Source organism: Poromitra crassiceps (genome assembly GCF_964638095.1).
Source record: "Poromitra crassiceps genome assembly, chromosome: 1".
NCBI lineage: Eukaryota > Metazoa > Chordata > Actinopteri > Beryciformes > Melamphaidae > Poromitra > Poromitra crassiceps.
This window is the reverse complement of record NC_139623.1, coordinates 72,951,031-72,964,961: the sequence shown is the minus strand read 5'-3', so window position 1 is coordinate 72,964,961 and position 13,931 is coordinate 72,951,031. Positions and strand designations below refer to the sequence as shown.

General features: G+C 45.7%; 1 protein-coding gene across 1 annotated transcript in view; it reads left to right on the top strand.

Moving 5' to 3' along the window:
* htatsf1 (HIV-1 Tat specific factor 1) overlaps positions 1–9,051 on the top strand; it is a gene marked incomplete at its 5' end in the record, with an annotated part of 23,889 nt that extends 14,838 nt beyond the window's left edge. Inside the window, 5 exons of the mRNA XM_083642138.1 lie at positions 3,174–3,337; positions 5,314–5,410; positions 5,549–5,638; positions 5,768–5,905; positions 8,497–9,051. Of these exons, the coding sequence (XP_083498264.1) occupies positions 3,174–3,337; positions 5,314–5,410; positions 5,549–5,638; positions 5,768–5,905; positions 8,497–8,835 (828 nt within the window). The 3' untranslated portion in view covers positions 8,836–9,051. The remainder of the gene's footprint in view (positions 1–3,173; positions 3,338–5,313; positions 5,411–5,548; positions 5,639–5,767; positions 5,906–8,496) is intronic.
* Between the last annotated feature and the right edge of the window lie 4,880 nt (positions 9,052–13,931).

The window sequence follows — 13,931 nt, the reverse complement described above, 5'->3', positions numbered from 1 at the left end:
TTTGCAAAGCTGTCGTTCCGAGGGGTCAGGCGCGGACTGCATAATCGGGCACGTCGGGCAAATGCCCGGTGGCCTGGCCTGGCCTGGCCTGCAAAAAAAAAAAAAAAAGATTTGGTGCCCGCAGTCAGGCGAACAGCAGGCTAGGTGCCGCCTACTGGTTTACTAGTGGTTTTATTACTTTATTAGTTAGTCTGAACTGAAGTAATAATTACACTTCAGGGTTAAAGTGTGTGCATCTCATTGTAAAATTGGACTTGGCCCAAATTGGGCTTCAAACGGCCCAAATTGGGCTTCAAACGGCCCAAATCTGGCTTCAAACTGCCCAAATTGGGCTTCAAACGGCCCAAAATTTTCGCCGCCGACCTTAGGTTGCCGGCACGCGCACCGGCCCGTATCGGCCTGACCTGCTTGGTAGCTAATGCCCGGGCTGAATTATGATCCCAGTCCACCCCTGCGAGGGGTGGACGCTCCGTTGCGTTGTCTGAAAGCCACAGCCAAAGAGACAGACAACACAAGCCGAAAGGAGACACTCGAGGAGTGACTCCGGGATGCAGAGTAAACTTCCAGCAGTCAACACGAAGGCTAAATGGATTAGTGAGAAGTTGTCCGTGTATCTACTATTTCATATCTCCACGCCACGGGCATATTACGTTAGCCGAGTGACGAGTCGGCTCAGCTGAGCTCTGTGTACAGCCAGCCACAGTGGGTGCTGCGCCCGGCCTGGCTGCTACTAGCTACAGGCTAGCGATCTGCAAACTGTGGAATGGAATTTCTGGAGACTGGAACGGAGGCGTGTCTCATGTTACGCGGGCTCATTCAGCGCGAGCGCGAGCCATGTAAAAACTGGATCGGCAGCACATGGCACGCGGATCGGCAAAATCCGATCCATGAATTACGTCAGTATCGCCACCCGATACCGATATTGGATCGGATCGGCCCCATCCCTACTATTTACAAGTGTCACAGACAGGCCCGTAGCCAGACTTTGAGCAATACCGAGGTCATTTTACCGTGGTGTGGGGGGTCATGGGGGGGCTGTGCCCCCCCAGAAATTTTTTTGTCATTTTTAAAGCCAAATGCTTCAATCTGGTGCACTTTGACAGCAACATGTAGAGGCTAGATCTATAAAGAACTACACACATCATATTAGATTAATATCATCTTTACTGTGCTATTGCTTTACCATTATACATTATGGTGGTATGGTATATTTTTATATACCATTAAAAATAAATCTCTCCCCACATATATTCTGCATACAGGTCACATATGGTAGTTTGTAGAATACTGCTGGATTAAATACGATGGCACATCTACACCAACATCACTTACAGCTGGGGAGAACGCAAGTACAAAGTAACATTTGCTTTGTAGCATTGTAGGCATAAACAAAAGTAGGCGGCTATTTACTGTAGCTGCTGACAACTGGCGCTTGAGGAACCTCTGAGAGCAGTTGAGATCGAGATCATCTGAAGAGAGGGCAGTCCATGTTCATGTAGAATCACTGAAATTACATGAATTGGCCTAAATGAATGTTGATTGTTGAGAACACACCATCTATTACAAACATGAATGGCCTCAAATAAGTAATGTTTCAAAGATTCTCTAGCATAGATGCTACTTACCTTTTTATTGCAACTGGTGGTTGAGGAACCCCCTGAGAGCAGTGGAGATCATCTGAAGAGAGGGCAGTCCATGTTCATGTAGAATCACTGAAATTACATTACCGTAATTAGCCTACATGAATGTTGATTGTTAACACACCATCCATTATAAACACATGAATGGCCTTAATGTTTTAAAGATTATCCAGCATAGATGCAACCTGCCTTTTCATTGAACGCCAATGCTATTCTTCTGTGTCCAGAGGCATCCCAGCGCTTGAGAACTTTTTCAGGATCCAGAGCTCTTCTTCTATGCACATGTATCATTGCAAGTCCAGATAGCCTCTCATGTTTGATGGAATCTTTTCATGGTCTATCTGTGTTAGTGAAGAAAGCAAACACATCCACGGTCAATTGATATTCATGTGTGAATACCAGCCTCTGCTAGGATAATCTAGCAATGAAAAAAGAGGGGACCTCATTTCAAGATGAATTTCAACCATTTACACACACTGAATTGAAAGTAAAACATGTCATTGACGGTCTACTATTGAAATGAATGTTTGAATTAACTAGCGTTAGTTAGCAGTAGTAGCTGCCCTCCCGCCCACCGCACTGCTAGGCTTCATTCATTCATTTTAACGTTACTTTTATGCAAGCACAGGCTGTTACTTTCATGCAAGCACAGGCTGTTACTTTCATGCAAGCACAGGCTGTGCTTGCATGAAACTTGAAAGTAACGTTAAAATGAATGAACGGTCTACCATTGAAATGAATGTTTGAATTAACTAGCGTTAGCAGTAGGCCTAGTAGCCGCCCTCCCGCCCACCGCACACTGCTAGGCTTCATTCATTCATTTTAACGTTACTTTCATCATGCACAGGCAATGCCTATTACTAATTCTAAGACACAGTTACAAGAAGCAAGCAAGCAGCCCACACTATTATGTTACCTCAGGTCGCTGTATATTCCTTCCTCCTGACACACGCTGGCTGCACAGTCACTGCTGACAAAATACTGCCGAAGATCGTCTATGATGACTTGACCACTCACTCCATCACCCGAAGCAAGCATTAGTACTGGCCGTCCCACAAATTATGCACCGCGTCGACCAAAAGATCGTCTATTGAGAAGAGGAGTCACTCCATCGTAATTTTGGCGTTGTAATATCTTTGCCGCACGAATATCAAGTTATTTTTGGTCGGAAAGAATACCGAGGTCATGACCTCGGTATCCACAATGGTGGCTACGGGCCTGGTCACAGAAACATTTCAAAGCCACCTACTAGAGCAGAAGGCTTCATTGCTTCTCGACGAAGTGGTTTGAAAGTTTGATGCTGCTCCTAAATGCCTCTTTTGATCAGAATTCAGTGCTGGTGACATTCTTTTTTACCGAGCTTTCGGCCAGAGTGGCGCTGTTGAGCGCTGTGACGGCTGGGAGCTCTAACGTGGAAAAAATGCATTTAAGTGAATTAAGTCATTCTAAAACCCCCATGTGTGTGTCTCTCTGCAGAAGTATATTGACTCTGTGTGTGTGTGTGTGTGTGTGTGTGTGTGTGTCTCTCTGCAGAAGGAGTCGGTGGCCCTGGCTGTGCGTCTGATTGATGAGTCAGAGGTCCGAGGGTACCAGCTCCACGTGGAAGCGGCACGGTTTGAGCTGAAGGGCACGTACGACGCCAGCAAGAAGAAGAAGAAGAACAAGGAGTACAAGAAGAAGATGCAGCAGCAACAGAAGTATGGCCTACTTCCTGTTTAGTAACAATAGCATTCTTTCATTTTGCTCCCTGCTCAGTGCACCCTTGCTTGGATAGGCTCCAGCCCCACAAAACATTAAGGGCCCTATCTTCGCAAAGGTGGTAATTTTGCGTTAGGCCCGTTTTGCGCTGGAATAGCGCCGCGCAAAGCCCTAATTGTGGGCGTGTCGGCCCGCTGCGCTTCACATCATCTCGCCGCAAACGTCCATAGGCGTGTTTATGCCCATATAGGATTCACAAGGTGAGATCACTCCCCTTAAAAGCCACAGCGTCACCGCCATCACACACCAGCTTCTTTCTTGCTGAGAGCAAGCAGAGAAACAGAGAGAGAGAGAAAAGAGAAAGGGGGAGAGAGAGAGAGAGAGGGGGGAGAGAACGAGAGAGGGAAGAGAGAGAGGGCCGCCGCGCAATTACGCAGTGATGTCCCAAAGCGTGCGCTTACTGTAATTAGACGTTTTGTTCATATAGGCTATAACATAAGCCTACACATCTAAAAATATTTGTTTCTTTAATAGGGTAGATGTGTGAGATTTTAATTGTAGCCTATTTCAATAGCCTATACCAGAATTGTCCACTCGGGTTAAGCTATTGTTGCATGGTGCAATTTAATTGCAGGGAGAGAGGTTACTGTATACTATCAATGGTTACTGTATAGCCTACTGGCCAGTGTTGTGTCAGAAAGTGATTTGCTGCCAGAAATATCTGTGGGACCGCGCACAGCGCTGCCTCACTGTAAGGGGGGAATATGACCATAGTGTTGTCGATCACAGTTTTTACATAAAACACATGAAGTAGGCTACGACTCCAATAGCCTACTCGCCACGGGGAAACGGTCACGAAAGATGCCTCTACCCACCTTGTGCACCGACCTGCCTACCCGGCCCAGCTCACACCTTCTCCGGGGAGACCCCCCTCCAGGACACGGCACACTAGCCGAACACAAAGCACCCCTCCCCGCACTACACACAGACTGCCGCCCCGCCAGACCCTCGTTCCCCTGGTAATCCAATTCAAAACACACTTTTTCGCACAAAACCATGACAAACGAATTCTGAGTGTAGGTAGGAGGGAAGTGTGTCCGCGCGCGAGCCGTGCGTAATGGGCCTATCCAAGCGAGGATTTCCTGCACTGTGCCAGAGAATAGCTGTCTGCGCTCAGGCATACGCCTGGCGTAGAGGGTTTTTTGCGCTAAGACCAGCTATTTGGTCTTTAAAATTGAGAGCACCCAAGGCCTTTTTTTCCTCATTTCATTTTTTTTCATTTATTTAATGTGACTCATTGACCATGATCACATGGTATGGAGCACAAACAAAACATACAAAAACAATACACGGCATGGCTAGTGCATATGTCATTTGAACAGAGGCAGGACATTCTTCAAAAAAGCACCTACCGTAATTTACACATGACTTTTTGTCTGTCTGATTGTAGTAGTAAAATCAGTTTAAACATGGATGGACGAGTTACACATAACACATTGCGCTGGAACGCCTATTTTGGCACGGTCAACGGCCAAACCTCTCTTTGCGCTCGGAACAAACCGACTGTATCTTCGCCAGAGGGCTAAAGGACACTTGCGCGAGACACATAATACGCTAGAGGCTGACGGACACGCCTGGGCCACGCCTACACCTGTGTCATCCCAGCGCAAAACTGGACGGTGGAGGCAGACGATAGCTTAAGACGCTGGGAAGATAGCAATAAGAGGCGCGCAAACGCAGCACAAATGATAGCGCCATATGAAGATAGGGCCCTAAGCAGGTAGAGAAGATGAATGAACAAACGCCACAGTTCATGGGCTCAGACAGTAGCCTAGGTCAGCAGGTAGAGCTGCCGCCTGGGGATCAGAAGGTTCCGGGTTCGAGGCTCACTCTTCCCGGCACCGTTTTCGAAGTGTCCTGAGCGAGGCACTGAACCCCTAACAGCTCCTGATGAACTCTGTGTGTGTGTCTGTAGGCAGTTGGACTGGAGGCCAGAGAAGCAAGGAGATGCGAGGAAGAGACATGAAAAAGTTGTCATCATCCAGAACATGTTCCACCCCAGTGACTTTGAGGTCAGGAGACACAGAAAACACACATAAAATGTGCACACACACACACACATACACACACACACACACAAGCATGCACACACACACACACACACACACACTGTCCTTACGCTGCATTAATCCCTGTGTTGATCCCTCTAGGAAGACCCGCTGGAGCTGAACGAGTATCGTGACGATCTGCGGACAGAGTGTGAGAAGTTCGGGGGAGTCAAGAAGGTCATCATCTTTGATGTGAGTTCATCATCACAGTCCAGGGAGGAAAAGGAAGAGTTTTTCACCTCTTGACGTTTGATTTGATCTCTATATGTGTAAAGTTGCTTATATAGATACTGTACGTCATTCTTGTTGTTTGTGCTGCAGAGACACCCAGATGGCGTGGCCTCTGTAGCGTTTAAGGAGCCGGAGCACGCTGACGCCTGTGTCGAGGCATTGAACGGTCGCTGGTTTGCAGGCAAGAAACTCTCTGTTCAGCTCTGGGATGGAACGACAGACTACCAGGTGCGTGGCAAACATTTGAGGAGATTCATGATCAACTGGGGAAGTGCCGAAGAAGGCTGTGTTTGAGCTTAGACTTAGGCACTGGCATGTGAATACATGTGAAACTACGCAATATTTTGGAATACCATGGCATCAAAATAAATCTTGGATAACAACATTGTGTCGGAGGTGACACCTCCTTACAACTTTAGTAGCGTTAACACTGACGTTAGCGTTACCTTCGCTAGCGAGGTTAGCATGACAGTGGTGAGCTCAAACACTAGCTAACGCTAGTGTCAATGTTAGCGCTACTAAAGTTGTCCGAGGTGTCACCTCCGACACAATATTGTTATCCAAGATTTATTTTGATGCCATGGTATTTCCAAATATTGCGTAGTTTAACATGCCTAAGTTTAAGCTCAAACACAGCCTTCTTCGGCTGCGTCATTTCGGGTTCAACTGCTCCACAGCGCTGGATGTATCGGTTCGGTGCTCAGTGGTGCGAGAGTGTAAAGCAGTTTACAATTTAGACCATCGGCTGTGCTTCCTTGAATATCGTGGATATAAGACTCGATCCAGTTGCTGTAGCCCTTTTTTAAAATCCTGTACACATTCATCTGCCCATTTATCGATGTGATCAAACAAAATTGGTGTGGCAGAACAGCAGAACTCAAACTTTTGGTCTACTGCTCCCATGTTCAGACAGGGGTTTGGATGAGAGTCTCGTTGCGTTCCCAACCAGCGGGTGACGTCATCCCAAGATGGCCGCGCTGTGAATAAGGTCTATGGGCGGGACTGAGTGTTGAGGTCTCTCTCCTCTGAGAGAGCCTGGTGACGCGAGGTTAGGTTTTGACAGTAGGCTATGGTGACAGGAGTTTGTGTGTCAGTGTGTGCGCTGCTGTGCACTGTGTGCTTGTGTTTTACTAATCTAGTTTGAAAGAGCGAGTGGGCAATAGCTGTGTGACTGAACGGCGAGGCAGGCGAGGGAAAGAGAATTTCCGTGTTCGCCCTTTGGCGAGATGACGTATAATATCCCCGTCGACAGTGTAGTCTCATTAAGCCGTTTGCTAGCTAGCCGCCCTTTTAACGGCACGTAAAAGCTTCAAAACCCATAAAAGTGGTCCTCATGTGTGAAGATTATCCTGCTGAACACAGGTTCGCGTTTGAATAAGCTTGCATTCACCACAGACATTATTTTAACACGTTCACTGCCATTGGCGAGTTGACTCGTCAAAAAAAATCCAACGGTTGACTGCCATTGACGAGTCAAGTCGTCAAAAAAAAAAAAAATGTTTTTGACGGTGGGACGTGGATCAACGCCCCCCACGTCTCCTATAAAAATATGGGAGCCACCGAATGTGTACAACCCATTCCACCGACCCACTAAGTGGCGACAGTGCTCTCCAGACTAGAAAAAGCCGAGCCAAAACTGCAGGGGAACGCGCGAGGAAACCATTCTCATACTGTAAAATGGATTGGCGAAAACGCTTTCGCTTTCGCGCATTATCGCGCTGGGAGCTGGCGGTGGGGGATTGCAAATTTGCATAATAGATTATGCGTGCAACACACTTTGAAACACCGGCAGAAAGCCCACAATCGCACGCAGCTTCATTCCAGCTGAGCTCACAACCGAAACGACTCATGCAGACTCGCCCAAAGAGCAGCCGCCAGCAGCCAGGCAGCACAGACAGGCAGAGCCTCGCTTGTGACAAATGCTGCAAAGCCACCAGAGACACACCCACGGAGGGAGGAGTTTGAAGGAGAGGGGGGTTTCCTGCTGCTATGGAGGAAATTACTGTTCAAAACTATTGTTTAGATGTCTGACGTCTTACGCCAAAAATAAATGGTTAAAGTGACTGTTCTATCGAATTTCACAAAAAGCCATTTATCTCAGCATAAATTTTCAGACGCTGAAACCATGCTGTATTCTACTGCTAATGCCTACATAACTACTAACTCTACAAACTAACTCTTTTAGACAGAGAAAGCACACATTCTATTAGTTCTTTTGAGATAATTTGTGTTCACAAAATCTTAGCAGAAAAGAATCCTCGGCTCTTGAAAGATGAGCCAGAATCCTCAAAAAAAAACCTTGGCAGAACCTACCTACAGTATTGAAAAAACGGCTGGCAGTGAATGTGTTAAGCATCACGCCAAAAACCCATTCAAAAATCCCATAGGCAGAAACAGTGAAGAACCCAGAAGTGTTAGCATCCATGTTTTCCGGACTCCTTCCTGCGGTACTCTATTAGAGGCCATGCTTTATTTCAGTCCACAGTAGCCCGTATGCCTAAGAGCGAAATAATTTACCGATATTCTGTAATGTGCTGCTTCAACTTACACAATTTCCATTTTAGACCTATAGCCCAAAACTATTATTATGAGTACCCATTACTACCGCTGTTACTACTACTACTACTGCTGCTGCTACTCTGCTAGTGCTACTGCTAATAATAATGAAAAAATATCTGGCTGCAATAATCATGCAAACGGTGAACTACTTAATTACAAATGTGATTTATTATTGGCATACATACCAGAAACATACAAGTAGGCTACCGTACACCATAATGGTCCTCAGTCTTGCTAACCGCGTGTGTGCGCACTTGCAGGTGGAGGAGACGGCACGAGAGCGAGAGGAGCGGCTGAAGGGCTGGTCTAGTTTCCTGGAGGAAGGCAAGAAGGAGGGGCAGCAGGGCAGCGATGGCGCCAGGCCAGCAGAGGGCGCCGCCTCCGCAGAGGCAGCGCAGAACGCTGGCGGTACAGAGCCGAGCCCTGGCCCAGACACGACAGCCCGTATCGACACACCCAGCACACATGACCCACAGACACAACCACAGCCACCAGAGCAACAGACACAACCGCAGCCACCAGAGCAACAGGGACAGGAGGACCAGGACGTGGACTCCACAGACAGCAGCCTGGCGGGAAGTGATGACGAGGAGGCCTAGACTCATCCACCCACATACTGTATGTAGCCGCGCCATGGCAACTAACGAGGGCAGTCCCGCTTGAAAGTAAAGTGAATTGAACTGCTGCAAACCTCCTTGTTGAGCAGAAGAGGAGAAACAGTCTGGACAGTTTGAGGTGTTTTGTAATTGGTGTAATGTAGAGAAATAAAATCTGCTTTTCCCTATCCCTTTTCATCGTTTCCAGGTGTGGTTAAAGTCCCAGGAAACCAAAAATATGTGTTTTGAGTTTGTCACACCACAGAAAAATGTGTTATTAACCACCCAGCCAAATTTGAATGATAAAAAAGTATATCAAATTAGGTTTCATTATGATCTCTGCCCCCCCCCCCCCCCCCTCCCCCCTCCCCCCTCCAGTGCTGCGCAACTTGATGAACCCACATTCTGATTCTGATGCATTTTTTTAAATTCCAGGCTAGCGTTGCCTGGCAGTCACCATACAGAATCAGAATCACTTTTATTGCCACAGTATGCAAGTTACATAATGAGGAATTTGTCTTAGTGTCTATGCAGCGTAGCGATCAGGTCAATAGGCAGAGATAAGAAGTAGGAAAGCTAACTAAAGACAATCACAACATTGCAAGTGCAATCAAATGGAGTAAATATATACAATATGTACATATTGTACATATTGATAAATATTAATAAATATGAATTTACATGAGATTTACAGACTGAGTTAAATAGTAGGGATGGGGCCGATGTAATATCGGTATCGGGTGCCGATATTGGCACTAATTAAAAGATTTTTTGTTTGCAATTCCAGCGCTGGCCGTAATTTGCTAATTGTATAATAGTATCCTTCTTTGCCTTGTATATTTTCTTAATTTTGTCTGCTTTTTGCAAGGTATATTTAAAAAAAATCTTTAATTGGCCAAATCTTTGCCTATACTGTATATTCAAGAAAAATGTGAATTTACAGTCCCAGTTAAACAGGCATTAAATTAGATATGAGTTACCATTTTATGGGGGGGGGGGGGGGGGTTCAGCTGAGTTCAGGAGCAGGTTGTGGGGGAGCGGGGTGTTGTTGGTGAGGTCCTTGGTGGAAGTAACCTTACTTCACCAGCGTTACTGAGGCAGGAAGACAGAAGAAGACCCGCCCCCGTCTTCCGGTGGTCTGTGCTAAAGTGTTTTCGTTCCCCCACAGAAATGCAACATTAGGCAGTCGCTACGAGTTAGAGAAAAAAATAAGAAGCATGGACATACCAAACGAAGTGTTTGTTTTTAGCTAACGCTAGTTACTCGTGTCGCCCATGTTGTCTAAAAGGAACGCAAGAATTGAGCGGAATATTTTTCCTGGAGCACAGCACGGTCTTACGCCCATAACTCCAGGCTAGGTGGAAGGGCTTTCCTGGCCTTGTTGGTGAGGCTGATGGCGGTTGGGAAGAAGCTGGTCTTGTGGCGGGTGGGTCTGGCAGACCTCAGTCTCTTGCCATGGGGGAGTGTCTTAAAGAGTTTGTGGCCAGGGTGGGAGGGGTCGGCCATGATCTTGCGAGACCGCTTCAGTGTCCTGGCTGCATGCAGGTCCTGGAGGGATGGCAGGTTGCATCCGATTATCTTCTCAGCGCAGCGGATGATGCGCTGCAGTCTGTTGATGTCTTTGAGAGTGGCAGCAGCATACCAGACGGTGATGGAGGTGATACGGCTGTTCGCTCACCAAAACTATAAATGAGGTAACAAACATACCGATTGGTAAATGTTGTGCATTTTGTTGATAACATAACTGTATGGCCACTAACCAACTGCTTGTAACCGTTAACTGACATTTAAGTTAAGTTATCCTTTATTTATCCCCTTGGGGAAATTCATCCTCTGCATTTGACCCATCCTCTACTAGGAACCTTCCTAGACTTAGGAGCAGTGGGCAGCCACTGTGCAGCGCCCGGGGACCAACTCCAGTTCTTTTGCCAGTACCTTGGTCAGGGGCACTGACAGGAGTATTAACCCTAACATACATGTCTTTATTGATGGTGGGAGGAAACCGGAGCACCCGGAGAAAACCCACACGGACACGGGGAGAACATGCAAACTCCACACAGAAAGGACCTTGGACCTTCTTGCTGTGAGGCAACAGTGTTAACCACTGAGCCACCGTGCCGTCCATTTGTAGTTAACGCAAATTACAGTTAATAACAGTTAGTTCCGGGCCGAGCAATTTGATTGGACAAGAGGGAGCACTGGCGCTTCACTGTGCGTATATCACTCCGCTTCACAGCTGCTCTAAACCTTTGACTCTAAACCTTTGACATCCATGGTGTGAGCCTCCTCCAGCCAACACAAAGTAAAACCGTTTTCAAAATAATGCGTTTTTTTGATAAACTGACCTCACAACGGGGATCTATAACCTACAGTTACGTGTGTCTACTAACATTATTAAAACATCATGAAGATAACGCTGTTTCTGATAGTTTGCTAAAATACTACTTGCTAATCTGTTAGCGAGCTATCGGGCGAGCTGCTTCTTCTGCTCCTTTTAATTTTTTATTTATTTATTTAACCTTTATTTAACCAGGTAGGTCAATTGAGAACCAGTTCTCATTTACAATGACGACCTGGCCAAGAGGCAGCATAAAAGGCAAATAGAAAACAAATGGACATAAAGAAAAACATAGAAACAAATAATACAATTATACACGTCATACCAATCCTAAAAGAGTAATATTTACAATAATTACGGTGACATATTAAAAAGTAAATGGCCAAAAACAATAAGGACATACATGAAGAAGCAGATGGCTAAAAGCAAGTGCAATGATCTTGTACTATTGATTGTAGTGAGTCTTTGAAAGAGCAGAGCGGAATGAGTGAGTTCAGTTTTAAGGTCCGTCGCAGATGATTCCAGTCATCTGCAGCAGAAAACTGAAAAGAGGAACGACCAAAGGAGGTACGGGCTTTGGGTATGAGGAGATTGATGGAGCTACTGGAACTCAGGCTGCGATTTGTGTTGTCGATATTAAGAAGTGACTGTAGATATGACGGAGTTTTACCTATGAGACTTTTGTAAATTAATAAAAACCAGTGAGTAGCTTTGCGGCAGACTACTAGATGCATTGCGGCACATTGCTGCCTCTCACTGGTTGGAAATATTAATGTTTCTGCTTGTTTGGTAACACTAGTGCAATCCTGGGGGTTAGGGTTTTTGTTTTGGCGGAGGTGAATAACAGACAGAAATCAACTGTTGGCACAAATTACTTGACAGAAATGCTATTATTACTTGATGAATAGCTTTGTTTATGCTGTACAACTGTTGTATAAAAGCAAATAAGGAATATCACACTCGAGTGATACCCCCCCCCATATCTTCAGTGCCTACTGCCCAGGTGGGCTATCTCGTCGAAAGGGCCTTTCTGTGTGGAGTTTGCATGTTCTCCCCGTACCCCCCAGGGGGTTCCTCCGTACATAACTCCCCACTAAAAACATGCAGAAGATCGTCATCCGACCAGTGACAACAACATCTGAAGTTGGTCCAATGATGGTCCAGTGATGGTCCCCGGGCGCTGGAAAGAAATAGCGACCACTGCTCCTGGCCTGCCGTGCCCCCGGAGGAAAGGACAAGCCTGGATGGGTCAAATGCAAGGACATATTTCACCGGCCACCGTCAGCATGAGTGTGTGTTGTGGCCACATGCATGTGTTGTACTTGTAGTGTGTTCGTGTGACAATAAAGACGGGCTTCCATCTGAAATCGTGAGGTCGTGCTGTTGTCTAATATCGTCACGGCTTCGGCGGCCTCGTGCCTACGACCGAATCACAGCCGTGACGATATTAGCCAACAAAAGCACTCCCTCTCGTGTGATATTGCTTAAAGGAAACTTTTGGAAACTGAGTAGGCATCCTCTCAGCCCAGCTTTTACTAGTAACTAAGAGAAAAAGCCAGCACTCCAAATGTCCTTTCACAGGTTTTAATAGTTCCTCAAACTGGGCAGCAGCAACGAACGTTTCAGCAAAAGGCCTTCCTCAGCGTTGTGCTGTGTCAGGCAAAAAATACGGCTAAATACAATCATGCCGGAAGTACAATCAATTATTGAATAAAACATTTTACAACACAATAAGCCCCACCAATAGAAGCAAGGATGAAAAACAATTAGAACAACAATACATTTGCAATAATCACAAGTCATGACAAGTTACTTAAAATAATTGTATAAAAAGTTATATAATTGTAGCGTCCAAGACGGAAGCACTTCAAAATAAGGCTCTATATCAAGAACCTCAACATACCACAACTAAGAATAGGCTCTAGTGCCAACCAGGGCTGGAAGTTAAATTACTGTAAGATAGGTTGGTCAACCATACTTGTAGTAAAACAGATAAAGAAGGGTCATATTGTTCCCAGTACAAAGATAGGATCATAAATAGATACATTGGGAATATATAAATGGAAAGAGTAGAAAAATTATAGAATGGGTTTTAAAGAAAACAACTAAGTAATAGCTCCTTGTTGAGGCCTTTGGGGTGTTCTGTTTGGAGGATGTGAATCCAAAAGGCCTCTCTGTAATAAAGCTCTGTCTCTGTCGCCCCCCCCCCTTTAAGGGACCAACAGCTTCGATCCCCTGGAACCTGAGAGAACACACATCATGCCCAACTGAATTAAAGTGTCTGGCTACAGACGACTAGCCTGGGTAAACCCAGCCTCCACACGTGACCTCTATCTATGTGCTATCAGTCACAAGACCTCTTTGACTGGGAGAGACCACTAGCAGACCCTGGAAGGAAGTACAGTATGTGAACAGCACTGTATTGACCTTTAGTTTGACCTACATAGATAGACAGACAGAGATATCCACTAAGTGATATGACACTGTACTTGTATGTGTGTTTGTATAGATATAGAAATGCATAAACAGATTTAGTTGGTATTCTTAATGGTGCAATTTTTGGACTTTGGTTTGTTTATATTGCAAATCTTCTTGACAGAACAGAGTTACTGTTACAAATACACACATTTTTTTATACATGATCTGTTATTAAAAACACGACATGTCACTCTAAATGTCTGTTATTTAATTCCCTTTACAGTATTGTAATTTAGGCAGTTATTTTGTGGTTTTACACTCCACCCCAGCAAAGCTGTGTTGC